Genomic DNA, 27,466 nt, shown 5'->3' with positions numbered 1-27,466 from the left:
CCGATTCAAAGAACCGACTCATTCGCCAGTTCGCTGGTTAACAAGTGGTCAGATCTGACTGACCAGCGTCCATATAAACCTAAAAATAAAGCGAGGCCAGTAGCAGATGCTCGGTTTACTGACTCGATATGATCTACGGGAGCTCGCTCTCATTATTATGATCAGTTATTTTCTATTTTTTTAATGAAATAAGTGAAATAAGAGGAGTTACCTCGCCTGTTCAAATGCAGCGACGATGAACGTCCACACGGCGTCATTCTTCACTATAACCTCCCACAGTGGAGCTTAACCGTCTTCCGCTCTCTCTCTCTCTCTCTCTCTCCCTCCCTCCCTCCCTCTCTCTGTCTGTCTGTCTCCGTCTGTCTCTCTCTCCCTCCCTCCCTCCCTCTCTCTCTCTCTCTCTCTCCCTCCCTCCCTCTCTCTCTCTCCCTCCCTCCCTCTTTCTCTCAGTTCAGTTCACTGCTTCTCTGATCGGAGACTCTTTCTCAGCTTTGCTCCTGTAAGTATTTAAAATAAGCGATTTCATTTCTGCCTCTTGCGCCTTTTAAACTATAAACTGCGAACCAGTCGATTATTCAAAATAAAAGTGCAGCCGCGACTCTTTTCCTCTCGAGTCGAACTGAACTTTGTTTTCGCGCGATCGTACATTTACAAACCCAGTCATTTATACATGTGTAAAAGGCAAAAACGACTCGTGGGTCATTTTATTTTATTTTGTCTGTTTAGTTAAATTTGTAATTATTTTTTTCTTCCCTCTTAAAATGCATTTAGAAAAATCGCGGCGCATTTTTTTTTTCGCCCAGTTTTTTTTCGATGCGATTTCTCAATACAATCGAATCGAATTATTTATTTTTTTTGATTAAATACATAAATAGAAAGAAGAACAAGATAAATGAATTTGCCTAAAATTTTGCCGAATTAAAAATAGTAACAAAAAAACCCCAAAAAAAAAAAAAAAAAAAAAAAAGAAATTTAAATTAAATTTGTGCTTAAGAAGGAACAGGACGAGAAAGATTCAACAAATTGTAACATATAAAATAAAAATGACAGTATCTGCATCCTTGCTGAGAGAATACGGTAAACACTATATGTTCAACAACCTAACTGCTTAAATATAATCCTCATTAATTTAGTGCTGACTCCGGATTCGCTTTGCATTATGTTCATACAGTAAATAATGTACAAGTTCAAAAATGAATATTACTACTAACTTAATTAGGAATGCTTTTAGTTGTATTTACGACGCTTTGGCCTTTTTAAACGACTCGGAATCGTTCATCTTCGGATCACTGGAAATGCTGATAATGAGTTTATTTTTTAGCATGTTAATTTTTTTTAATTGTATGTATCTTATAGAATGTATTCATGAAAGAAAAAGTACGTATATCACTTTCAGAGAGGAGAGAAATGGAGAGACGCATGAACGGAAATAGCTTCTGTGGTTAGAAGCCACTGGTGGTGTTTTTAGAATAAATAAGAAAAAAAAATTAATTATTGCTTCTGCTGTTTTTCTTAAAGAGGAAATGCAAGTTTGGTGTAAGTCTGTTTTTAGGAATCTAAATCAGCCCCGTTACTGTACAGTGCATATTCATCAACATGACCACTGACTGATTTTTATCTGCAGCCAAAACAAAAGAATAATAGGAATAATAATAATAGACGATTTACATACGGAAATCAATTAATTAATTAGACAACACACCAATAACCCTAAATGGAGACACATGGAGGTCATTTACAAGCAGAGCAACTGTCCACAGACGAGAGGAACGTTGGAGGAACGCTAGAGGAACGCTGGAGGAACTGTAGTGCTTTGTTTTTTGGTGTCGTTCTCAGTTTCTCTGATTTCAGGAGCTGGATGGGCAGAAATGTCGTCATCAGAAACCCTCCTCTGGATCACTTTGGGTGAGTGAGGAATGACCCATTCACCACTCACCGTTCCTGAAGCAGTAGTGTCTGTATAGATGCTGCCGTTCCACACAGCTTTCTCTCTGTTTCAGCTCTGTGTGCAGCCACTGGAGGATCTGAGGTGCTCTACAAGAAACGTGGACAGGAGGTGACGATGGACTGTGGTGATGTAGGCACAAGGACAGCAAATTATGCGGAATGGAAACACAACAGTGTCCTCGTCTTTAAAATTAATACCAAAAGGGGAGGTGTAATCAAAGGTATCTGCTTTTATCTTCTCTTTTACGTCACTTTAACCTTTTACAATCGCGGTTTATGGAACATCTCATGTTAACGTGGCCTGTAGCTGTGAGATCTGCTTTCTGTTTAAAGGGAGCGCTGCTGTTGCTAAGAAGGCAAAGCCAATTGGAGACAGCCTGAAGATTCCTTCAGTGGAGGCCGGTGACACTGGAGTCTACACCTGCAGTGGAGTTGATATAAACGGGAACCAAATCAAAAAGGAGCACAAACTGCATGTTGTGTCAGGTGAGAGCAAAGATGACAGGATGGAACGAAATAAAAGCTGAGTTACTCATAAACAACACAGTGTAACTGAGCAGCCAACAGCGTCTTCCTTTGTTGAAGGATTCAAGTATTCATTAACACCCGGTGCTTGGAAACATCGAGCATTTATTGAACTAGTCTTATTAACAGCAGATTTCCTTGAACTTTAAATATAATTCACCTGAAAAATAATATATAATATACTGCGATGGACTGGTGTCCTGTCTGGGGTGTTTCCTGGCCAACGAGCGCCCTGCCACACCCCCCCCCACACAACCCAGGAGGATAAGTGGCTTAGACTATGAATGGACGAATAAATGACTCTAAATCAAAATAATAAATGAAAAAAAAAATCCAAATAAATAAGATCAACTATGTTGTAAAGCTCTTCCTATTACAACCTACTGAAAACTACCAAACATAAATCAAAATATTAAATAAAAATCATTTGAACCAAAATAAATGAGTTTGGGTTTCTTAGGGAGGGGTGAAAGTGCAGTGCAAAGCGAGAGCGTCATCACAACTCAAATCATTATCGCTATCTTGATTATCTTGTTTTCGTAATCGTTGGAAGGCAAAGTCGTCACTGAAGATAAAATCTGATTAATCGTTCAGCCTTAATACTACATGTTAATAGAAAATGCAGCACAAGACCAACACTGCTCTTATATTTCATTCTCATCTACATGGATCTACTGGGAGCCCTATTAAGGTGCCACCTCAGCCCTGAAGTTCCTGGACACCCAATCAGTGGCTTGATGTTTTACTAAATCCAGCTTTGTTGACTGAACCGTTCCCGTTAACTCCGTCATTATTTGTTCTCTTCTTTCTCTCAGTCTCTGTGAGTCCTTCAGACACTGTGCTGATCCCCTCTGGTGTGACCCTGAGGTGTGACGTTGAAGGAGACTCAACAGCGCAGGTTCAGTGGAAGAAGCCTTCAGGTGCTGAACATCATGGAAGCCCCGGCAACACCGTAACCCTGGAATCTGTGACATTGGATGATGCCGGCCAGTGGACCTGTCAGATCAAAGATAACGGGGGGAAAGAGGTGGGGAAGATAGAACAGGTCATCACTGTTGTAGGTTTGTGTCCTCTATGCTACTTTTATTTTGATATTATTTGCTATTATTTGCTTTACTTTCTATGTATCTCCCTGTCAACAAAAAACAGCAACAGTAGGCTTTTATTTTGAATTGGATGCCTATAACTGTTCTGCTTTGCTCCTCAGGCCCTCTACAAGCCCCTGAGCAAGTTTCAGGTCTTACAGGAGGCACTGTACAACTACCATGTTCCTTGCCCATTTTGAGTAGTCTGACTATAGATGGAGTGAGGTGGACACATGAGTCCCCTGCTGACTTCCATCTCCTAAATTTAACAAAAGTTTCAAGTTCAAAAGTCAAGTTTGCTGCCGACCCCCGCAGCGGCAACTTTACTGCGACACTGACAAAAGTGAGAAGTACTGTTTTTTTTTTCTCATTCCTTTAATCTTCCCCAGTCGTTTGTTTTCCAGACTTGTGTAACTGAAAGCAGCGTAACTTCCACTCTTTTTCTCTTATGCAGTTAAAGCCTTCTGACACTGGAGTGTATGTCTGCACTGTAGATGTGAAAGGACAGACTCGGACAAAGAAGCTGACTCTGACGGTACAGGGAGGGACCACTGCTGCTACCGGTAAGCACAAGCACAGCTGGCGTCTCCTGAACTAGATACTGAACTCAAGTGAAAGGAGCAAATCAAAGTGATAAGGCGTCTAATGACGAACGAAAGCACTAGTTAGCATGATGTCATCCGCATAATGCTGATTGAACCTTCGCCAAACACTTCCAGTAAGTACAATTTGCCAAATCATGGCTTAGTACCTGTAACAAGGCTCAGGCACCTCCGCCTAGCTTTATGAATAGGCCTGTCACAGTTATTAGATATTCGCCTAATTGCATTCTTTAAGATGATCACAGTTATTTAGGCCAACTGCAGGTTTTTTCCACAATTCGTAGTTGTTTACAATCATAAAATGCTGCAACACACAAAATTTGGTGTAATGGCAAGGGCGGCACGGTGGGTAGCGCTGTCGCCTCAGAGCAAGAAGGGGCTGGGTTCGATTCCCCAGCCGGGCGACCAGGGTCCTTTCGGTGGAGCATGTTCTCCCTGTGTCTGCGTGGGTTTCCTCCCACAGTCCAAAGACATGCAGTCAGGCCAATTGGACATGCTGAATTGCCCCTAGGTGTGAATGTGTATGCATGTCTGCCCTGGACTGGCGACCCTGAGGGAGAAGTAGCTTACAAGCGTGTGTGGGTTGAGGTAAATAAATGTAAATAAAAGCGTAAATGCATTCATTGAGACATCATGTTTAGAGCTGCTTAGTAGTGTTTGTGCTAATTCCAATGTTTTGAGCGTGTTTACCTGCAGAAGGAGCAGTTTTCACTCTCAAAAAGAGAATCTAGATTTGTTTGATGCAATGATCGAACATTTGTCTTCCCAACAGCGCAGAGTATTTATTCCACCACTGTTGGGTCGTAGGTAAACAGGCTAACAAGGTGGCTAAGCTATTTTAGCCACTTTAGGCTTTTTATTTTAGTAGTTGCAAACAAAGAACAAGAAAAGACAAAACATGAATCGCAATGATTCATATGACTCTTGGTCATCAGCTATGATCGTGACTTGCCAGTTCATTAACTTCACGTATCACTGCTGTCGGAATAAAACCCAGTGTCTACATTTTTGTCGTTTTTCAGTGTTTGACGTAGTCTGCGCCTGTTGCCCTTTACATCGGGTGTAAACTTCATGATGAATGGGCCAACAGAAGTGGTCAAAAATGACTTGGAAAAAACTCTGGTTCCATTGACTTACATTAAAAGTAAAGTATGTTTTTTTCCAGCTGCTGTAAATATACTTAAATCCTTATAATTTTAGAGATGCGAGGTTTTGCTGTGACAGCAGTGATATGCAGCAGTGTGGAGTGCAGCATAACCAATATCAAGAGAGGAACCTTCAGGGCCTCAAAGAACCCTCAGGCTTTAGAGAAGGCCTTTTGATTTCTAGGAACTAAAAACGCATATCTGTAATTTTTAGTCAGTTTGTATTCAACAGAATCATGTTTGTATTTAAACTCTGGGAGTCTGAGTCTTGCAGTAATGCTCTTTTTTCATTGTAAAGATTTGGATGGAAACAAAAGGGTTAGATTATTGAAATGCCCAAAGCGGAATCAGGAATCTAGGTAGATATGGCTTAGTGAGTTCTCCTGGTTAGGACTTCAGGAGCTGAAGAGAAGTCCTGGCATTAGATTGACTGTCAGTGTAATTATGAAGTGACAGAGGATTCAATTTGTCCTGTATTGATTTCCAAAATGTGGGACCAGCTGGGACATTTATGCCACAGATTGAAGGCCTGGCTCTAATCGGCAAGGTTCCCCACTGCCAGTACCCCAAAATTTGGTAGGTGGATGTACATTTTAAGCCCTCAACGATGTCATCATCTAACCTGGGATGTAGTTTTGGGTCCAGAAGTGTGTGTGGCGGCGTGAAGTTTACAGAATGGACGTTCATTCACCAAACACAAATTCTTTCTTGCTTCAGAGACGTGCATTCGGACTTACATTGATATTCAAGGAAAAACATAATGTATGTCCATGTCTGGGCTAAATTAATGGATGACTGGAGATTTACTTCATGCTAGCACTGGTATTAAGAGACTAAAAATCTGTAGCACAAAAAATTATCAGCAAGGAATACATTTAAAAACACGTTTTTATTTAAAAAAGCCAAGGTGGGTGGATGAGTAATGTAGGCTGCCTCTTCAGATGAGCTGAAACTACAGCTAACTGGTACAACTTTGGACACTGATGAGGACTCGCTGTCGACATTAATATGTGTCAACATGTTCATTTGTAAAAGAACTATATCACCATTTCTGGAACTAGCAAACGTCAGCTGGAGTAGTTAGGCTATTAGGCATTCTCAGTTATGTCCGTGGCGACACGCTCACATTGAGGCATCCCCATTTCAGAGCTGCAAAATAGAAAATTGTTTTGGTAAAATGTTTACCTGAATAGTGATTTTAGTATTGAAAAACTGGCACTTAGAACAGTTAACTGAGTACTTACATTTACAGCATTTGGCAGACGCTCTTATCCAGAGCGACTTGGAGTTTTACACAGGTAGGCGAAGGTGGTGTTAGGAGTCTTGCCCAAGGACTCCTATTGGTACAGTTTAAGGTGCTTATCCACGCAGGGGATTGAACCACAGTCTACAGCATAGAAGGCAGAGGTGTTACCCAGTACACCAACCAACCACTTGAATACTTGAGTTCACCTTATGCTTTGTGTCTTTGTATGTCTGAAAAAACTCATTACTGCTCTTGTTTTGAACTGACAGTGAAGGACCCAACCACTGTAGGATTGTGGGTCTGGGTCGCCGTAGCAATAGCCGGCGTATTTCTGATTCTGCTGGCTGTTGTCACTACACTTATTTATCACAGGAACAGACGTATGAGGGTAAGAAAAAACAGTTTATATACACACACACACACACACACACACACACACACACACACACACACACACACACACACCTACACAGACATAGATAGAGAGACGGAGGATCTAATAAAGATGTTCTTCTTCCTCAGAGAAAGGTGAGAAAACTGAGGTCTGTGCGGCAGCCGCTCACAAACAGGACTTACTGCCAGTGTGACAGGTACCTGTTCCTTTTTTTTAAAATAAAGATATTTAAGTAATTTTATTTACTTTACCATAAAGTCTATAATATGCTTACACATCAAGTTTGAAAATGCCTTTTGCATAATTTTTATGATGAATGGACCAAAAGAAATGACCTCAAATTCATTGAAAAGACGTCTGGTTCCATTGACTTACATTAAAAGTAAAGTGGGTCTTTTCCTCCTCCTGTAAAGTGACCATTTTGGAGATACAGGGTTTTGTTCTGACAGCAGCGTCATATAGAGTTATGATACATAATGGTCTACATGCACTTAAGTATAGGTACTATGCACTAGGTACTTTATTATGTCATAACTTACATATTCTTCATCCAGAAATATAGCCCTGTTAACTGTAAATGATTGTGATTCAGCTGTATTTTATATTTCTACCATTTTTGTATTTTCAAAATGTCATTTCACTTGCATCTCATACACAACTGAGTCCCGCCTTCATTTATTTAATATTCCAGTCAAAATGGCCATTAAGGGTCTGTGAGTTATATATTTTCCAGAAATATTTTGAAGAAGAATAAATATAAAATAATCTACCTCTGTAAGGAAGAGAAAGTCAAAGATCAAAAAATGATTAAAAGCTCCAGAGAAAATGGGGCTCCTAACACCCACCTGGAAGACCTGGTCAACACCCAAACTGCCCCCATCAGATAAACAGCACTTAGCTTTGATCTCTGAGAGAGAGGAGAAGATCAAGCTGCTCCAGATCTGAAAACATCCACAGGTGTTTCTGTCCATCCTTCCACTGCGAGAAGACCACTCAGTGCTGTGGGTCTGAAAGGACGTGTAGCTGATCAAAAAGAACCTCACTGAGAAAAGGAGACGGACACATCAGACAAAGAAGCTGAACGATGAACTGACCAACACAGAGGCCAGACCTCAGCACCACTGAATGGGTTCGATTACTTCAGAAAATCAACCAGCTTCTAAGACGGAACTTTGGAGGTGTGAAAAAGGTTTCCTCTCAGATCAGAGAAAGGAATGGACGCTGTATTAAAGACAAAGAGTGGACAAAAATGATTTATAAGTGCTTAAAGGCCATTTTGACTGGACATGAAGTGACTCCCAGTACAGTATGTATACAGCAAGTGCTGTAGATAATATTTTAGTACCTTTTATAATAGTCAACAGTCATTGATTCTGTAATACTAGATCATTTTATTTACAGATGAAGAACAATACACTCAAAAACAGATATCTCTTAATTTATGACTAGAAATATTCATTATGTATGTCATTTTTACGTATGTGCTCTTTGTTTTCTCCCAAAAGGCCTGTAAGACAGCCTCATCCAGCGGGAAAGAAGGAGAGACCACCTCCACTACCCAGATATCAATATGACGTTATGAGTGAATAACATCAGACAGTACGATGACATTGAGACTGATAATAATACAGAGAGGAATGGAGTTTCAGACACGCCCAAAAATGAAAAGAAATTTGTTTTCCTGAGATTAAACTTTCATTTCAGCTTCATGTATTAGCCACAATGCAATGTTAGCATGGCCATATGCAGCTGCAAATAAAGCCATAAACAAAGCTGCAAATAACTGCCTTGAAATGAATGTGAATATATATTGATGTATCATGAGCTCTGAAATATTCCCATTAAGCCTTAGTCATTGGAAAAAATGCAGATTAGCTTTCATACAGTCTGGTTCCTGTGGCTGCTCTTTCATTTCTGCTTCATGTTTTAGCTCCAGTGTGATGTTAACAAGTGGACTCTTCTCTGATGTCGTATCTTTATGTCTGTCATTTGTAAATACTATATTTTCCAGAATGTTTGCAGGATAATGATAACGTGCTACACTCACAAGCCACTTAATTAGGTACACCTTGCTAGTAAAAGGTTGGACCCCCTTTTGCCTTCAGAACTGCCTTAATTCTTCATGGCACACTTTCAACAAGGTGTTGGAAACGTTCCTCAGAGATTCTGGTTGGTTATTTCAGTTCCTGTTGTCTTTCTATCATCTGGAACCAGTCTGCCCATTCTCCTCTGACCTCTCACATCAACAAGGCATTTTCGTCCACACAACTGACCACTCACTGGATATTTCCTCTTTTTCGGACCGTTCTCTGTAAACCCTAGAGATGGTTGTGTGTGAAAATCCCAGTAGATCAGCAGTTTCTGAAATACTCAGACCAGCCCGTCTGGCACCAACGACCACGCCACGTTCAAAGTCCCTTAAATCCCCTTTCTTCCCCGTTCTGATGCTCAGTCTGCACTTCAGCAAGTTGTCTTGACCACCTCTACAGGCCTAAATGCAGTGAGTGTGATTGGCTGTGATTGGCTGATTAGCTATTTGTGTTAACAAGCAATTGAACACCTAATAAAGTGGCCGGTGAGTGTATATGTTTTACAATTTTCTGGCCGCTTTCTATGAGCGTCTAATGTTTAGCGTAGCCTGAGTCGTAGCTCAAGCCGGTTTCAACAGATAAGGTCTTTTAAGATGTGACTGATGGATTCTTTCGTTCTTAAACCTTGGTTTCTTTCTTAAGCCTTGAAATAAATGTTTTGTGTGTATGCATGTGTGTGTGTGTGTGTGCTTCCCTACATTTGCACCAGCTTCAATTAGCAGCGCTTCCCGCTAGCGGTGGTACAGATGGGGGGGCTGTTAGATCTGCACAGGTGGCCACACACTCACACGTACAGCTGGGAGGTAGAACACAACACAACAAAGGATAGATTTGTGGGTTAACAAGCCAAAAGCCAGCTTTGGCTTCAAGATAGCACAGCATGGAGGTAAACAAAGACATTATAGGCAGCAATCTATGGTAAACAGAAGCAGTTAGCTTGCTAACATTGTTGAAGGGTGCTATACACGTGGATATAACCCCCCCCCAAAACTGGGAATTTCTACTCGGGAAGTCGGGAAGGTGTTCTCAACACCAAGCACAGCATATGGCATCAATTCGACGTGGCTGCTTGAACAGTCAAATAGTAATAAGGACCCAATTCTCAGCTTTTAAATGAGATTAGCTTCAGATCAGTCAACATACAGACAGAGTAGTTGGTAAATCTGTAACACTGATCATGAAGTTCACATGAAGTTTTGAGTGTTACTGTTATCAGTAGCGTTAGCTGGCCAGCTTGTTGCTAACAGTACTGACTTTCATGGAGGCGTCCATGTTTTTCCCAGTTTGTAGTGGAAGCCAAAAGTGATGCAGGTCCAACCTCTTCCCACTTCCAAACCAAGTGGAATGCACTTAAATGTACTACATACTTAGTGTATACATACGGATACATATTGTCGCAGTCAGGACAAACTCTTTTTTGTCCATTTTTGAGAAATAGTCCAATAAAAGAGGCCTAAAGTTGGAATAAATTGGAAACTGAAACTGCTTAAGTGGGTTTTGAGAAAAAGTTTCTCAAAAGCATTTCTGTTGAAGATTCTGACGTTCACCGATGTTTTCTTGTGATTTTTTTTCTTAGAATTCTGCAGTTTAAGAGCACGTCATGAATCTGATGTAGACTTTTTCTTAAGACCTTTCTCAAGAACAAACTTGAGAAACACTTGGTGTTTATGGTAAATGAGGCCCGTTGTTTTTTCCTTCCCCTGGTAACGTACCATTCTGGACATTTTTACGTCTATACACTATAGAATGTTTGTGTGCTTGTATGTAGGGGTGAAGGAGATTCTGAAATTCAGTGATTTCTGAAATTTCTTATCTTATTTTCTCTACATTATATATAATCTCTTGTATTATTTTAACAAAACCTTATTTGATTCAGGAAATAAACTGATGTTTTAATATAGGCTAATAAGAGTTTTACATAAAATTTTTTCATTGAATTTTATTTATTTGTTTATTACTGTTCTTCTTATCGTGCTAATGATTAAGGGAATGAAATTCAAAATGTTATTTGGCTGCTGTTGAATGATTATTGGAATTTGCTGATTAGTTCTCCCAAACTGCAGCGTTTTAGCATCATGCCAACCAGCCCCGTGCTGTCAAAGATGAATTTCGTCATGAATGCAGTCATTTCAGGAAATATTTTCTGCCATTGAAAATATTCACTGTTCAGGAAAGTGTTCAGCTTTCATTTGCAGGGACTGAAAACTGTGCCAACCAACCCCGCTCTCTTACAAGTGTGATAACAGAGAGTGGTGCTAATTGTGCTACAGTTCTATGTATGCAGTAAGCACTGTAAATATAGTATTTCACATAATAATTCTGTAAAATTCAAGTCGACACTTTGGAACGAGGGGCCTGTTGGGGGCTCACAACAAGAGTGAAAGCAACTGTTTAGACCACAGAAGTTGACATGTTGACATGCCGATCTTTAACATGCTGATGGTGGTCTGGGTGGGAGGAGAGTGTGTAATGTGTTGAGAAAGTAGTAAACGTAAAATAAATCAACAGCACTGGTGAGGCAGATAGGGGAGCAGATGAGACGACACTGTTTCCTGTGTGGCAAAGCTAGATAGAGGATGTTAATGTCACTGTAGGTCGCTAAGCATCAACACTGGGAGTCAACTCACCTTCTCCGCACTGTAAGTACGTCCGAAATTTAACTTTAAATTTAACATACACCCTCTCAGCTTTTATTTATATTGTAATATTAGTAAATTCATTCGGCCTAATTCTCGGCTTCTGTGTTCAGTGACAAAAAACAGAAGGCGGTTCATTTAGATTTAGATCCAGGCTTGTGTTTGGCTTTTTAAGAGCTTTATAATGAGATTTTACTATTTAGGTCCAACAACGTTGGTGCTGTTTTATTTCAAAACGACTGATTGTTTGATAAGCGCAAACGTTTAAGGGGGTTTTCAGCAGCGCTGCGTTCTCCACGTTTGTACTGACAGTGGCTTGTTAGTACGAATTGTTAGTAAGAATGGCTTGTAAATTAGACATCAGTTTAACGGGTTCTTGCATATTTGTGTCATCATATATAATTCATATTAATATCTTGAGATACAGTGTCACTCCTTTATACAGGCTGAAAGAACTCATGGGCCTCAAAATAAACACCTGAATATAAACACCCACCATTCTATTGAGAAATTCTGCTACGCGAGCTCACTTTTGAAAGCTTCATTATGCATGTTACATATGTAAAGACTGCTTTACACAACTGTTGTCCAGAGAAAAACAGGTATCTCCAAAAACTTTACAGGAAAGAGCAAAAACATTCTTTACTTTCAGTGCAAGTTGATGGGAACACATTTTGTTCTAAGCAATTTTGGAGCATTTCTATTGGTGCCATCGTCATGAAGTTTCCACACAATGTTAAATACATCTGCTGAGCTCAAATGATGCATAAAAGTAAAAATCGTAAAAAAAAGAGGTGCATGTTTTTCATTGGACAGCCACGATATGTAAATTTTTTATATAAAATTTTTTTTTCCAAACTGCCAAAGACATTAAAAACACACTATTGACTATTAAGTCAATTGACATTTTAACTATAGTGAAAATGCTACTAAATATTGTGCTTAGTTCAGATTTGTTGATTGGAATGAAAGTCTGCTTTTCCATGATAAACTATGCTATTAAAAAATTGTATCTACTTTATCAATTGGTCCAAGAATTAGTATCCCAGAGGGCCACTTTTCTTTAGCATTACCGCTAATTTATCACACCTGATTCAACTCATCAGCTACTTAGCAAAGCCTTTGTTGATAGTGGAGCATTCGAAGAGCATTAATCTCTGGATTATGGATCTCTAGCTCCTGAGCATTGGTCCAATGGCTGGAATAGTTGAACTCATACATATTGCACTTTTTTTGGTTCCATAAAGAACCTTTCAATTGACGGCTGTGTAAAGAATCACTGTTGTAAATGAGATGCGCCAGTTTAATAAACGTCCACCCAATATGAAGCTTGTACGCCAATTACGGTTGTACCTAGATCCTGTAAAAGCCAAGAACCATTTAGGAACGTTAGGAATCTCCATTTTAAAAATTCGTGACCGATGGACCAGTATCCAAAATTCCTTGGAAGAACATCTTGTTTTGTTAACTTCCATTCAAAGTTTCTGGTTAAGTTACCACTTTATCACATCCATTGGCACCAGCTTAAATGGTAGCTTAAATTATTTCACTGCTGAGCTTTGCTTCACAGTTTAAAGAGGTTGCGTTCAGAACATTTTAGGACAACTTGTTTTGCGTATCAGTCGGTTACAGCAACCAACAATCAATAGCAGCTATTCCTGAATGGTTTCTTGTTGGGCTACTTGGCTGGAACTGACCATTAGACAAGCAATTCTTATTGTTGAGCAAATAATGGCTGAACTTTGGTTTCTGTCTTAGATTATACAGAAAAATGGCAATATAAAATAAGGCTAGGTGTCTATAGTTATGTATGTTGTTTTACTAGTTGTTGAAATTGCTATTCACCTTTACTTTTTACCTTTCAAAACCTACAACAGAGCACAGAATTACATAAGAACGAGTCACGGTATGGTATTAACGTAGTTCTGCTGACATCATATACATGATATACACACACTCTCAGAAGAAAATGGTAGTAAACTGTTAATGCCCCTCTTGTCACTGGGGTGGTACATCTCGGTACCTTTAGTCAACTGTACCATACTTGTTGTAATGACTCCACGCACCCGTCTCGTCTCCAGGCTATTCTGTTTTAAAACATTCGGTTATTAAAAGGTACGAATACGAACTTTTCACCTGGAGAAACTACACAATTGGACCTTAAAACCACTGCTGTATCTTTGAGGGAACATTTACAGTGTTCTTACTTCGATAAACATCCTTTATCCTTTCTAACTGTGTAACAGTGCACGCCCAAGTAGGTCTGGGCACCTTTTCTTTTTTTTTTTTGGGCAAAGTACTACAACGTAACTATACTGGGGCCTAAACTGGAAGACCTGGAGAAAATCTGCTTAGATCTTCAGTGGCCTTCATATCTCAATGAGAACTGATCAATGGTTGAAATGCAGCTCTTAAAGTCTTGAAGGCGTCTCATACATGGTCTGAAACTGTGAATCAGGATGACAGCAGATTTAAACCTGTAGTCGATGTTTAAACTGTAATAAATAAACAAAGGGGGATAGTTGAAATGACTGCAGTGGTCCAGCAGACCGTTCCGGCCCTTACATTTCCAGCAGCGTATAAGCGATACGTACTTATACGGTCATTAGATGTTTCTCCTGTACAAAGCGCGCCGCCTTAGTAACCTTCACACAAAATCCTGATACACCCAAAGAAACCATGTTTCTGCTTTTCTCAATAACATTTATATCATTATTATATCAGAGTTTTAATCCAAAACAGGGCCAAGACAGTTCCCCTAGAGGGAAACCCCCTTGGATCCCCCTCAAATTGAGGCCTGGACCTTCCTTTCCACTGAAAAAACCAAGCTAATATCTACCTGGCACTGAGGCTCCGAGTCAGGCAGCTGTGTTTATTGTAAATGACTGAATCTCGGAGAAGTAGACAGACTTATGCAGAACAGCTGAGTGTGATGCCATATTTATTTTTGGATTAGAGTCCAGATTGTGTTTTTCCGAACAGTAAAAGTGTGTATGATGGACGTAGACCCCTCACTCAGGACGTTTAGAGGAATGGAGTGGAGGCCCTTGGTCAGTTACAGATGACCTAAAGAGAAATTTTAGCCTCTAACGGGCTGTTATTGTTCAGACCAAAGTGGCCCGTGAGGATGTTTGATTTGGCCCACCCGCAAGTCACCCTGACCCCCAACCTCCCCTGATGAGAGAACAAACATATTTGCATACTAGGCGCGAATAATTGTTTACAGGTAAATACTATTTTTTATTTTTTAGTGTTAGTATTTTTACTATGTCGTGTTATGAAATATGTTTTAAAAACTTTTGTTATTTGCATATTTTTGTCTTCTTGGCTCTCGGCCCACCACAAACAACTTGTACCCCCCCAACTAGACAAAAAACACTGGATTAGATGCTGGAGGAAAAGCATACAATTTAGTAGTACTTGGGGAATTGTGGCTAGAACAATGGATAAAATTAAGCATATACGATTAAGATTTACTTGTATTACTTATTTAACTTATTTAAAAAATGATATACTTTATTCATTGGTAAAACATTTAAGCTGTTTTTATTCTTTATTGCTTCATACATATTGTGTAACTTTACTGCAGCATGTAGTGTTTCATGTTTACTTCTACTTACGTTGTGGACGCATGATCGCACAAACTTTTACACACGCGTAGTTCCAATTAAGCTCCAGCGAGGTCAATCCCAGCAAACGGACCGATGTCTAACTGTCCATATGCACTATTTATGTTGGTGTTGATACAAATATAAATATATGAGCAGTTGTATTTCTTTTTGTTCCTTTTCTCTCGGTGTCTACAGTGACTTTTTGTTTCTAGCAGTATCTGAGCTCAGGACTGTCTTTTTCTCTAAGCTATTGGTAACTAGCAAAGATACTTTCTCTAGAGAGACAAAGCACTTCTTGTAAGTCGCTCTGGATAAGAGCATCTGCTAAATGCTGTAAATGTAAATGTTGTGTCTCTGAAATGGTCACTGTACAGGAGAAGGAAAAACCTAGTTTGCTTTTAATGTAAGTCAATGGAACCAGACGTATCTCCACGCAATTTTGAGCCACTTCTGTTGGTCCGTTCATCATGAAATTCACACACAATGTAAAGACCATCAGGCCTTTTCAAATTGTCTCGAAAACTGAAAAACGACAAAAATTGAGATATAGTCCTATAGTAAAATGTATATTATAAGCATGTATAATATCGCTGTCGTCAGAAGAAAAGCATTTTTCACTTTTTGACATAATCTGAAAATGCCTGTTGCCTTTTATGTAATGTGTAAATTTGATGATGAATGGACCAAAAGAAATGACCCAAAATGACTTGGAAAGATGTCTGGTTCCATTGACTTCCATTAAAAGTAAAGTAGGTTTTTGCCTTCTCCTGTAAAGTTACCGTTTTGGAGATATGAGGTTGTCTTGCGACAACTGTGATATGCTGGAGGAGGCTGATATCTTTTCTATGGACAGTGAGATCTTTTTGCTGCATTTCATGTTATTTATGAGCACGGCACATTGGGAAACACCTGCATAAACACGCCTAAAGGCTTATTCCCACAAGCGCTGGTCGTCTCAAAGGCAGCTTTTGTCCATTTTAATGCTGGTTGGAACAGCCGCTAGAAATGTCTATATAGGGTTCTGCCAGCCGTCATGACAGGCTTACGAACGCGGCCCTTCAGTGGAGTGTTGTTTATGTGTGAGCGCACTCCTGAAGTCTGAACAGGTAACGGGATAGAAGAATATGAAAGGATAAAGCGTTTGAATGAGGTGTTTTCCTGCTCGTGTTGTGTAGAAGTAAGACTGCTTTTCATACTGAGACTAGGATTCCCTCTTTCATGGTGTGTCATACGAACATTTTCACTCTTTCACTCCAACACTACCCCACACATACCACACCATTTGTTTGGGTGTTCCTACACCCTCACGCACTGCTTCGCACTTTGTCTTCAAATGCCACGAACAGGTAGCCACTGGAATCGATATCATGGGCTTGGACTCGTGGTATTATCTGTCTGGGTGAACTGGAGTGGGGGGCAATATGGCCTCCTCACTACATGTGTTTCTGAGCAGGCCGGCACTTAAAGGGGAACTCCGCTGTTTGTCTCTGAACCTTCTCCTTCACTCAGTAAACTAAGTCACTCTTTTATAACATTTATTTCTACCAGCTGTTTGACTACAACACAAATATAGACATTATATTTACTAGCCAAAAGCACCAGTTAACCTACTCATGTCTTCTGGGTGTTTATATGAAAAACTGATGATGGTAAAATTAGCAATAAATCAGAAAAATGATGTTTTCTTTCGGGACTATTTTGCCTCACAACACCCTGCATGTATCCCTTCGCCAAGAATGGATTTTAGACCAAAACCTACTCAAAACGGCCATAAAACAATGTCTCAGAGAGTCTGTATGCACTATTTATGTTGTTTTTAATATAAAAATAAATATATGAGCAGTTGTATCTCTGAAACTTTACAGGAGAAGCGAAAAACCTACTTTGCTTTTAACGTAAGTCAATGGAACCAGGCGTTTCTCCACGTAATTTTGGGCCACCTCTGTTGGTCCATACATCATGAAATTTACAAGCCACGTAAAGAGCAACAAGCATTTTCAAATTGTGAATTCATAACCATTTCTTGTAATAACTTTCCATAGGAGAGCTTTTAGAGGTGGACGTCTGGTTCCTATCACCACTGTGAACAATTCTGATAATAGGACAGCGCATTTTAAATCACACCCCTCGGAATGGCTTAAAATCAGCGGAATTCCTCTTTCAATTGGTTGTGTTTGCGAACATTAATGCAAAACAAGCCGTCGTACTCATCGTTTTATAGCATTTTGAAAAAGTTGATGCTGCTCTTTCCGTACTGTGATGTTATATTTTTGACATAGCGCCCACTCTCTGCTTGCTCTGATGATCCTCCGTTCTTCTCTGGAACACTCTGCCGGCTGTAAAGCTGTTGCATATTCATAAATACTGACATACACGCTATGTTCTCAGGTCTGTAATACAGGCCTGCCTTCTTCTTATTCAATTTAATTTCCATTAGAATTCACCACCTATTACCACCGTTCAGATATTTAGCTGACGTCTTAATACTTGGAACTTGATTTCGTCACTTACCGGCATCGTAGCCTGTTTTAACTTCATTTTCCCCGTTTATCATCGTGATGATAGGACGATATGGCAAAGGAGTTTCATATGTATCATAATATTTGATAAGCCGAAGCCGACTAAAGAGAAAAAGTGGCACCACTTTGGAATAAGACCCTTATAAAGGGTTAACGAATGTGTTAAAATCAGTTTATTAATGTTATAAACACATGAATAAATAGTTATAACACATTGATAAACAGGGCACCATTGACCCGTTATACTAATGAACATGAATGTGTGATGAAGCTGATAGGTTTAACCCCTTAACGTTCTAGGCTTATTTATATAAAGGCTTATTATTCAGTAACTACAGGGACTTCAGTGCAAACTAATGGAGCTATTCTTAGGTTATAGAAGCGTGGAATAAAACCCAGTGGGCCCATAGCTTGTTAAGGGTTTAATAAAATATCAGGTTAAGCAGTATAAGTGAATGAGGGTTCACTATTAGGCAAGCAACAGGTAACTGTTACCCAGTTTTATTTTAGTGTTGTGACTTCTTATTAATGATTTTAAGGTGCTTATGACATAATTAATGCCCATTAATATGCTAATTTTAAACAGATCCTTTATAAGATTGGTCTTATTCTACAGTGGTAGCCAAACGGTAATGCCACATTTAAAAAATGCTTTCAGAAACTATGAACTGTGGACTTTTAATCAACTTTACACACATTATGCAGCACTAAATTCACTTAAATACATGCAGGTGGTTAAGATGTGAACGGGTTTGTGTGAAACGCTCCGTTCTAGAGAAACTTGGAGTCAGAACTGTTCGCAGTGGTGGTGGTAGGAACCAGACGTCCCCCTCTAAAATCTCCCTCACAGAAAGTTACTACATGAAATTGTTATGAATTCACTGCCTGACGTCTGAGACATTATTTATGATAGTTTGGAGAAGACTTTGTTCTTAAAACATACTGTTAAATCTATTCAGGGTGGAGGGATACATGCAAGGTGTTGCGTGGCAAAATAGTCCCCAGTAAAACTTATTTATTCAGATTTATTGCTAGTTTACCGTCATAAACGTTACACATAAACACTCAGGAGACTCTGGTAGGTTCACAGGTGGCTTTGGATGGTAAATAAAATGGATATATCTGTGTTGTAGTCATGACGACCCCTGGTTCCCATCACCACCACTGTACAGAAACCGGAGTGACTGCATTCATTTTGAAAAATTGAGGGAAAAAAGCAACAGTTGGTAAAATGAAATGTTATAAAAGAGGCATAATGGGCCGGCTTTGTGTCTCTGTGCTGACAGTTCTTCTCAGATCCTTCTAAAGCAGCTCACTAACAGCTCTCGGCTTTGACTAGAACGTTCTGAAACTCTGGCTTTTGCAACTGATGTTATTCGTTTTCAAATTCTCTGTTCATTTTTCTGCTGGGTTGACCAAACACAACCACCACTGCCTGTAGGGCTGAAGTTCTGACTGCTAGATGTTCAGCCTGTAAGTTCCACTTTAGTTTAATCATCTCAAAGATCACCGCCGAGCTCTGTAAGATCGTTCAGGTGCTTTCTGACAAATCAAATGCACTTTCATGTTCTTTTCACCCAACAGTGGTTTCCTTGTGTCTTTCTGATGGTGGAGCTCTGAACCCTGACCTTTATCTGTAGACTCCAGGGACACGTTCTGGGGTTTTTGTTCCTTCATTGATGATTTTTTGAGTTGCTGGAGATATTTCGTCTGGACAGGCACAGTGAGGGTCAGCACTGTTGGTCCAGTTTGGGTAGCACTTTACTGGAACTCTGCACTCTCAGAAGGTAGTAAAGTGTCTCCGAGTCAGTGCCTCTCTTGTCACTGGGGTGGGACTCTGAAGGCTCCATCGCAGTGCCTTTAGTCAGGGATCATAACTGAACCGTAATCCAATGAAATGATGTTCTAAGCTGTACTGACTCCACACACCCCACCTCGTTGCCAGGCTTTTATTCTACTGTTCTGTTTTAAAACATTCTGTTATTATACCAACATTTCACCTGGAGAAACTGATTTAAGGTTCACAATCAGACCTTAAACTCACTAGATCCTTTGAGGGAACAGTTTGTACCTTGATGAACCAAAAATGTTCCTGCACAGAACCTTCATTTCTAACAGTGTAGATAATAACCATGCCATAACCATGTGGTCAGGAGTTGTCATATCTGATTATGTCCAGTGATGTAATGAGACATTTAAGGTTCTAGAAGGTTCTTGATGGAGTTGGGAACGTTACTGTTTATCCAACATGCTTTTCACTTTGGAGCTTTAGCACTTTACCTTAGACCAAAAAGAGAGGAAGAGCCATATTTCAGGTGATATGCCGATAGACGCTGCATGCAGTAAGATGTTCCACTGCGGTTTTAGAACTTACTCAGCGCTCGAAAAGTATTTTGGACCTCAGTCTTTTGCGTTTGAGTTGTTTTGGTAGCACTTCGTTTCGAGTGTTTCCCAAAGATGCTTCGGTGCTTTATCTGTCTTTAACTTTAATCAAAATACCTGAACTTTAGATTGTAGCTTATTAAATTAAACCTAAACCTAAACTTAATGCTAAAACTGTTAATCTACTGAGGTTCACCAGTTTGAGTACATTATGCTTCTATAGACGATCTACAGGAGACAAAATAAAGACATTTCTTTGCTATATAGGTTATATTTGCTTGGTCTAATGAGGTAAAAACACTTCTACTTCCAATCATTTGCAAAAGTTTAGGCGCCCCTGGTGAAAGTGAAATAAAGTAACTGTTGGAAAAAAACCTCATACCTCCATTGTGTCAACCCGTTTTTCAGTTTTTGACATAATTAAACGTGCCCATTGTCCTTTACATTGTGTGTAAATTTCATGATGAATGGACCAAAAGAAATGACCCAAAATGACTTGGAAAAAATTCTGGTTCCATTGACTTACATTAAAAGAAAAGTAGGTTTTTCCCTTCTCCTGTAAAGTTATCATTTTGGACAGCTGTCTGCCCACACCGTAAAAAAAATGGAACAAGTGCACTTGAACTGGTTGAACTGATGAAAAATACTGCTTTTGTTCTTCTACACTAAAGCTGTGCTTTGCTTTGTTTCATTCAAAGTGTTTGAGGTGAATAAAACCAGATAAACTGCTTTGTTTACAGACACTGGTGATGCTGCAACTTCAGTTTTAAAGGTTTTTGGTGCAGGACAGATTAAAGCTGCTGGGATTCAAAAAACAATAAACATCTAATTTAATATGACTAACTCACTGTAATGATGGGACACAATAGATGAGAAAAGATGGGTGTTGCTTTTAAAACTGCAAATATGCAGTATATATACATATGAATGTAAAAGACTGCGATAAATGGTGTGAAACTAATTGCAATCCAGACGCAGCGTGTGCTTGTGTAGTAGTGTCTGCAGTTGTTATACGGCCTGGATGGGTGGAGTTCAGCGTTTCTCTCGTTTTGCATTCATTGCTGCAAATTCTGCCAACCTGAAATATTCAGCTGGCATTTTTCTTTTATGCCTGAACAAAATTTCATTAAAGTACATTGGAAATGATTGTTGAAAATGGTATTTTCTGATACAGTGGGTGCACGTGCAGATATGCCTCTGCATCCTACTAGAACAATAATGAGGTTTGGCAAAAATTATACTTAAATCATACCCATATTTCATCTTTGTTTTATTCCAGAAGTTCTGATAGCACTAACACCTTAAGATCCCACGCTTATTATATACTCAGGCTTATAAGTCAGTAGGTACAAAGACTAGAGTGTACATAATAAAGGCTTGGATCTGCTGGCCAATTAAGGGGTCAAAGTTGGTCAAAAATGCATCCAATGGGCCTAACCCAGAGGTGTATTTGTCTAGCCCACTGAATATGCTTTATATAGGCTAATCTTGCATTTAACTTTCTTCCTACCAAATATCTTTCCAATTCATCTTAATTTTCCCAGTTAATTCCCAGTTTTTCCTAAAACCTTGCCCTAATCCTAACCCTAACCTCAGCCCAAAATGTAGCCCCACCACCACCCCAGCCTGGTCCTAAGCCTAACCCTGGTACTAACGCTAACCCCAACTCAAACACTGCTGAGAACTGTAGAGAACTGAGTATAAACTTGATAACTTTTAACATCTATGGAGAATCTATTGGGGGCTATCTAAACAAAGCAGGACAACATATTTAGGTTTGGGAATATAAGCCTTTAGAAGCCCAGAAATTTGGCTCTTCACAGTTCACAACCTGCCCGGATGTTAGAGCACGACTTTGTGCATTAAAGGCTTAACACGTTCTACTGCAAACACAAAAAACATAAAACAAAGCAAAAACAATTAGCACAGAAAAGAGATTTAAAGCCATTATAAGGCTGATTAGGCAGAATACAAAGGGGTATCGGATGTTTCAGAACTGGGGAAACCAAGAAACAGGACCGAGACTGCCTTATAGGGGGAGGGGGAAGTACATTTGGGTCACAGCAATGCTTAAAGCGACAGTTCAGAGAAAAACTCCCTCTTACCCCAAATGTAGCTGTTTGCTGTAGTTTTATAACATAGCTAAAAAAAGGAAGCCTATAAACTACCTGCTAGCATCGTGTGTCACCCTCTTTGGGGAGCCTATCGGGTGTGTTTTAGGAAATATTTCAGAGAATCTGATTTATCAGCACGTCTGATCTTCGCACCTCTTTGTGAAAAGCTAACAGCCTCCAAAACTACATCCACCAACTATTGCTACATTTGTTCTCGGGCTCTTCAATGCTTTATTTTTATTTGAATGCCTTTCTTCTGGGGTGCAGTTATGCCATTTTTGTCGCTGTTGTGGTTGTTGCTCATCTATGAGAAGTTATTAATATTGTTGGTTTAGTGTTTGTAAAATTCCACAAATTACAGTGTCAAATGACACGTTTGTTACAATTCATTAAAAGAAGATAACGTTGTTTGCTTGTTTACTCATGCCCCCCCCCATGTCCCCCAGCCACTAGCATCTAACACCAACCTCAGGGTTTGCATTTGAGGCACAATTACTCAAACATTTTTTAAAAAAACAAAAAGATAAAAAACATAGCCTGTGCAAAAGTAAAGGCACATTTCATATTTTCTTTGTTTTTTATAATATCTAAAATTTAGTAAAAACAATCTTAAAAGTGTCAATGAAGTTTATTTGTATATGACTGTAAATGGTCCAAAAAAACATCTCCATTTTGTCCATTTTCATTTTTCTACATCATTTAATCAGCCGTCCTTCACCTTGTACTTGAATTTCACAATGAATGGACCGATAGAAACTCACTTGAAATAAAATCCCTCTACATTAACTTAAGTACACAACACTGTTGGCTCCCGCTGTAAAGTTATTATTTTGGAGGTCCAAATATCGTTTTTGGACAGTGGTGATACGCATGTAGTGCTGATGGAAGCCAAATGGTGAGCTGGGCTGTTGAGAAACTGAACCGCTCTTTGAGTCGTGGGTGTACAGTTGTGTGAGCATCTATGAGGGGCCCGACAGGGGTCCTGGAAGCCATGCAGCCCCTTGAAGGCCCAGCACGGCATGAAGCTTTGAACATCTGATATTCCACCCAACAACTTCAGCCACACAGCGAACTTAACCCAGCAAGTTGTAGAGAAAACAAAAAAAACTGCAGTTTTGGTGGAAAAGTAATGGAACATCACTTTAATAATGCAGGTCATTTACAGAAATTACAGTGCGAAAGGGGGAGGAGCCGGAGAGAGGCGGCGAGAGAGGTTTGTAATGGAAGATGTACACTAACGTTTTGCAATCATGAAACCAAATGTCACTCAAGCTCAGCTCGCTTCTTTCCATTGACATTTCCACTGTGTTTACACTCTGAGCCCACAGGACTTACATCACCGAGTGGAAGAGCTCGACGCCCGAAATCACACAGACAGCAGAGGCGAAGCTTCACGAGAATCTGCCCTCACCGTGTTTATAGCTCAGCGTTCACTGCTCAGATAGCGCTTCTCCTCAGGAAGCTTCTGTGAAGAAAGTTTGTGAAGAAATGCTTTTGGAACTTCTTGCATATTTTGGGCCTTTAAAGAGTAACTACAAACCTCTGGATAGCAAAATGATTCCATAACGGTTATGAATTATTCAGTATCCACCATGGATTACTCAATAATTAATCATTCAATAAATATGTTGAATTATTTAGTAACTACTATAAATTATTCAGGAACCACTATGAACTACTCAACAACTACTGCTTCCACTATGAATTACTACATAACTACTATATCCACTCTAAATTACTCTGTAACTACTGTCAAAGATCCAATGACTACTTTCAATCATTCAGCGTCTATGATGAATTTTTCAGTAGCTACTATGAACTATAAAAATATTCAGGAACCACTATGAATTATTCAGTGTCTGTAATAAATTATTCAGTAACTATTATAAGTTATTCAGAGATATGAATTAGTATCCACTGCGAATTATTCTAGAACTACCATTAATGACCAATAACGACTGTTAATTAACAGTATCGGTGATACATTGTTCAGTAACAAGTCAGTATACATTATCAATTATTCAGTAACTGCTGTCATTTATTCAGTGACAATAACGATCATTCAATATCTACTATGACTTATTCAGTATCCACTCTTAATTATTCAGATTTGACAATGAATTATTCTGTATCTACTATGATTTATTCAGTATGCACTATAAATTATTTAGTATCCACTATGAATGATTTAATATCCACTACAAATTATTCGGTAACTACAATGAATTATTCAATTTCTACTATGAATTATTCAGTATCCACTATAAATTATGCAGTAACTACTATAAATTAAGTTTCTACTATGAATTATTTAATATCCACTATAAATGATTTAATATCCACTACAAATTATTCGGTAACTACAATGAATTATTCAATTTCTACTATGAATGATTCAGTATCCACTATAAATTATGCAGTAACTACTATAAATTAAGTTTCTACTATGAATTATTTAATATCCACTATAAATTATTTGATATCCACTACAAATTATTCGGTATTCTCTTGAATTGTTCAGTATCCACTATGAATTATTCAGTAGCTACTATAAATTATTCAGTTTCTACTATGAATCATTTGGCATACACTATGAATTATTCAGTTTCCGTGATGAACTATACAGTAACTACTATAAATAATTTGTATTCACTATGAATTAATCAGTAACTTTGAGCAGTTCTGCATAACAATTATCAGTAACTACTATTAATTGTTCAATATCTACCCTGAATTATTCATTATCCACTATGAATTATTTGATAAGCACTATGAATTAGATTAGATTCTGACTTTTTTTGAAAGTGGTTCTATGGAGCACCAAAACCGGTTCTGCTGTTACAATGTCAAGCTGGTTATTATACAAGAACCCCACTATGAACCCCTACTATGAATCTTCCATACCTTCCTCTCCGTAACTTACTAAAACTAGACCGTGGTGCCAGACAGTAGAACGTCCATGTTCTGAAGCGTTCTCGGTCCTCGCCCTCGCCTCGCTGGAGTATTTAGAACCAGTTTTGTAGGCCAGTTCAGTGGTGAATGAGGAAAGTGTAGGAATGTCTGAAAGTATCTGATGATTAACAGTCGAGCGTGAGGGATCCCCTGAATGCGAGAGAAGACGCCAACAGTCATTACCGAAAGAAAGAAGGATCACATGGTGGAGAGAGGTGGCGAGAAGTGGGCGATGCTGCTCTCCCACATGAGCCCGAGCTAATTTTAGAGTTCAGAGAACCTACAGAGGCTTATTCATGAAACGGATGACTGTTTATCAAAAAAAAAAAAAAAGAAAAAAGTTTGTCTTTTATTTAAATGTCCTCACAAAACCTGAAACTTTACAGGAGAAAGAAAATGTTCTGAGAGGTTCTAAGTGACCTTGGACTCTTTCTGTCGGTTCATTCATCATGAAATGTTCAAACACTGTGATGCTGCTTTCGAATTGGTGTCAAAAACCCCAGAAAAACCAAAAAAAGAAAAACAACAGCGCAATGCTGTGCGACTCTTGCTGTACTTGGTCTTCACAGTGCTATTCTGAGAGATGACTAATTGAAGGGAAACACTAAAGAAGCCTGTACGATGTGTCGAAAGTGCTCAGCTACCTCCTCTTTCCCTCGCTATCTTTCACTCTTTCGGTAACGGTTGCGTTTTCTCTCTGTACGCCCTCTCGGTGTACGTGAGTAATGAGGGATCCCTCAGAAATGGGTCTTTCCTCTCAAAACAACCTCTACATGACAGTCCCACGGCGATGAATCAGACCTGCTCTCTGTGGGTCCCCCTAAAAACGCTCCTGCAGTCGGCTGTTCACCTTACAGCTAGTATTCCAACTAGTTTAACCTCTAATTACCATAGCAAACTCTTTCTACACTGCAGACCCACAGCAGAGACTCAATAATGAGCCGTAAGATCAATAACTGAATAGTGATGTCGGCAGATAAGGTATTAATGCATAATTCATAGTGGTTACCAAATCATTTACAATGGTTACCAAGCAATTCATGGTAGTTACCGAATATATTATAAACGTAACAGAATAATTCATAGTAGATGTTGAGTAACTGACAGTAAGTACTGGATAATTCATAGTAGTTAGTGAATAATTTGTAATAGTTACTATAATTAATAGCAGATAACAAATAATTTAGAATACCGAATAGAATACCAAATAATTCATTTAACACACTGAATCATTACTAGTGGTTACTGAATAATTCATAATAGTTCCTGAAAAATTCATAGTAGTTACCGCATAATTAATAGCAGATGACAAATAAAAAGTTACCAAATAGGTCACAGACACTGAATAATTCATTGTGATTATCGAAACTGAAAAATATAATAGGGAATAATTCCCAGTAATTGCTGGCATAATTGATTTGGGATAATTCATGGTTGTTATGCAACAATTCATAGTGGATACAGTTGTTGAATAACTGATATAGTAACTGCATAACTGGTAATTCATCATTAACTGACTAATTCATCGTAGTTACTGCATAATTAATGGTTGTTATGAAATAATTTATAATATATTTATAATATATGATTGCAGACACTGAATAATTCATAGTAGTTACTAGATTATTAATAGAAGATACAGAATAACTCATAGTGGATACTGTAGTTACATGATAATTCATAGTGGATACAGTAGTTATTAATAATTCAATTTGGAAGCAGTAGTTATCTATTAATTCATAGTGGATACAGTAGTTATGTATTAATTCATAGTGGATACAATAGTTATGTATTCATAGTGCATACAGTAGTTCTGAATGAATTCATAGTGGATACAGTAGTTCTGAATGAATTCATAGTGGATACAGTAGTTATGTAATCATTCAATTTGGAAGCCGTAGTTATGCATTAATTCATAGTGGATACAGTAGTTATGCAATAATTCAGTGGAAATACAGTAGTTATGTATTAATTCATAGTGGATACAGTAGTTATGTAGTAATTCTTAGTGGATATATAGTAGTTATGTGTTAATTCATAGAGCATACAGTAGTTATGTAATAATTCATAGTGCATACAGTAGTTTTGAATGAATTCATAGTGGATACAGTAGCTATGGAATAATTCAATTTGGAAGCCGTAGTTATGCTTTAATTAATTCATTTGTGGTGCATACAGTAGTTATGTATTAATTCATAGTGGATATACGGTAGTTATA

At 38.7% G+C, this 27,466-nt stretch overlaps 2 protein-coding genes across 3 annotated transcripts in view; both read left to right on the top strand.

Annotated features, from left to right (window-relative positions):
• The first annotated feature begins 379 nt into the window (after positions 1-379).
• On the top strand, positions 380-9,109 carry LOC108432335 (hemicentin-2-like). Of its 2 annotated transcripts, none has more exons than XM_017706092.2 (10): positions 380-499; positions 1,852-1,905; positions 2,001-2,168; positions 2,281-2,433; positions 3,288-3,533; positions 3,680-3,900; positions 4,012-4,120; positions 6,820-6,938; positions 7,073-7,140; positions 8,450-9,109. In XM_017706092.2, exons 2-10 carry the CDS (start codon positions 1,869-1,871, stop codon positions 8,532-8,534), a joined length of 1,206 nt encoding a protein of 401 aa, XP_017561581.1. In that variant the 5' UTR covers positions 380-499; positions 1,852-1,868; the 3' UTR covers positions 8,535-9,109. The 2 variants fall into 2 exon arrangements, with proteins under 2 accessions (XP_017561581.1, XP_037392615.1); XM_037536718.1 differs by having other exon boundaries at positions 466-499; positions 1,837-1,905.
• A 2,488-nt stretch (positions 9,110-11,597) lies between these two features.
• cd4-1 (CD4-1 molecule) overlaps positions 11,598-27,466 on the top strand; it is a 43,110-nt gene continuing 27,241 nt past the window's right edge. Inside the window, exon 1 of the mRNA XM_017706020.2 lies at positions 11,598-11,673. The gene's annotated coding sequence lies outside the window, so the exon portion shown is untranslated. The remainder of the gene's footprint in view (positions 11,674-27,466) is intronic.

This window comes from Pygocentrus nattereri, chromosome 3 (assembly GCF_015220715.1).
Source record: "Pygocentrus nattereri isolate fPygNat1 chromosome 3, fPygNat1.pri, whole genome shotgun sequence".
Lineage (NCBI taxonomy): Eukaryota > Metazoa > Chordata > Actinopteri > Characiformes > Serrasalmidae > Pygocentrus > Pygocentrus nattereri.
This window is presented reverse-complemented; position numbering and strand designations above follow the sequence as displayed.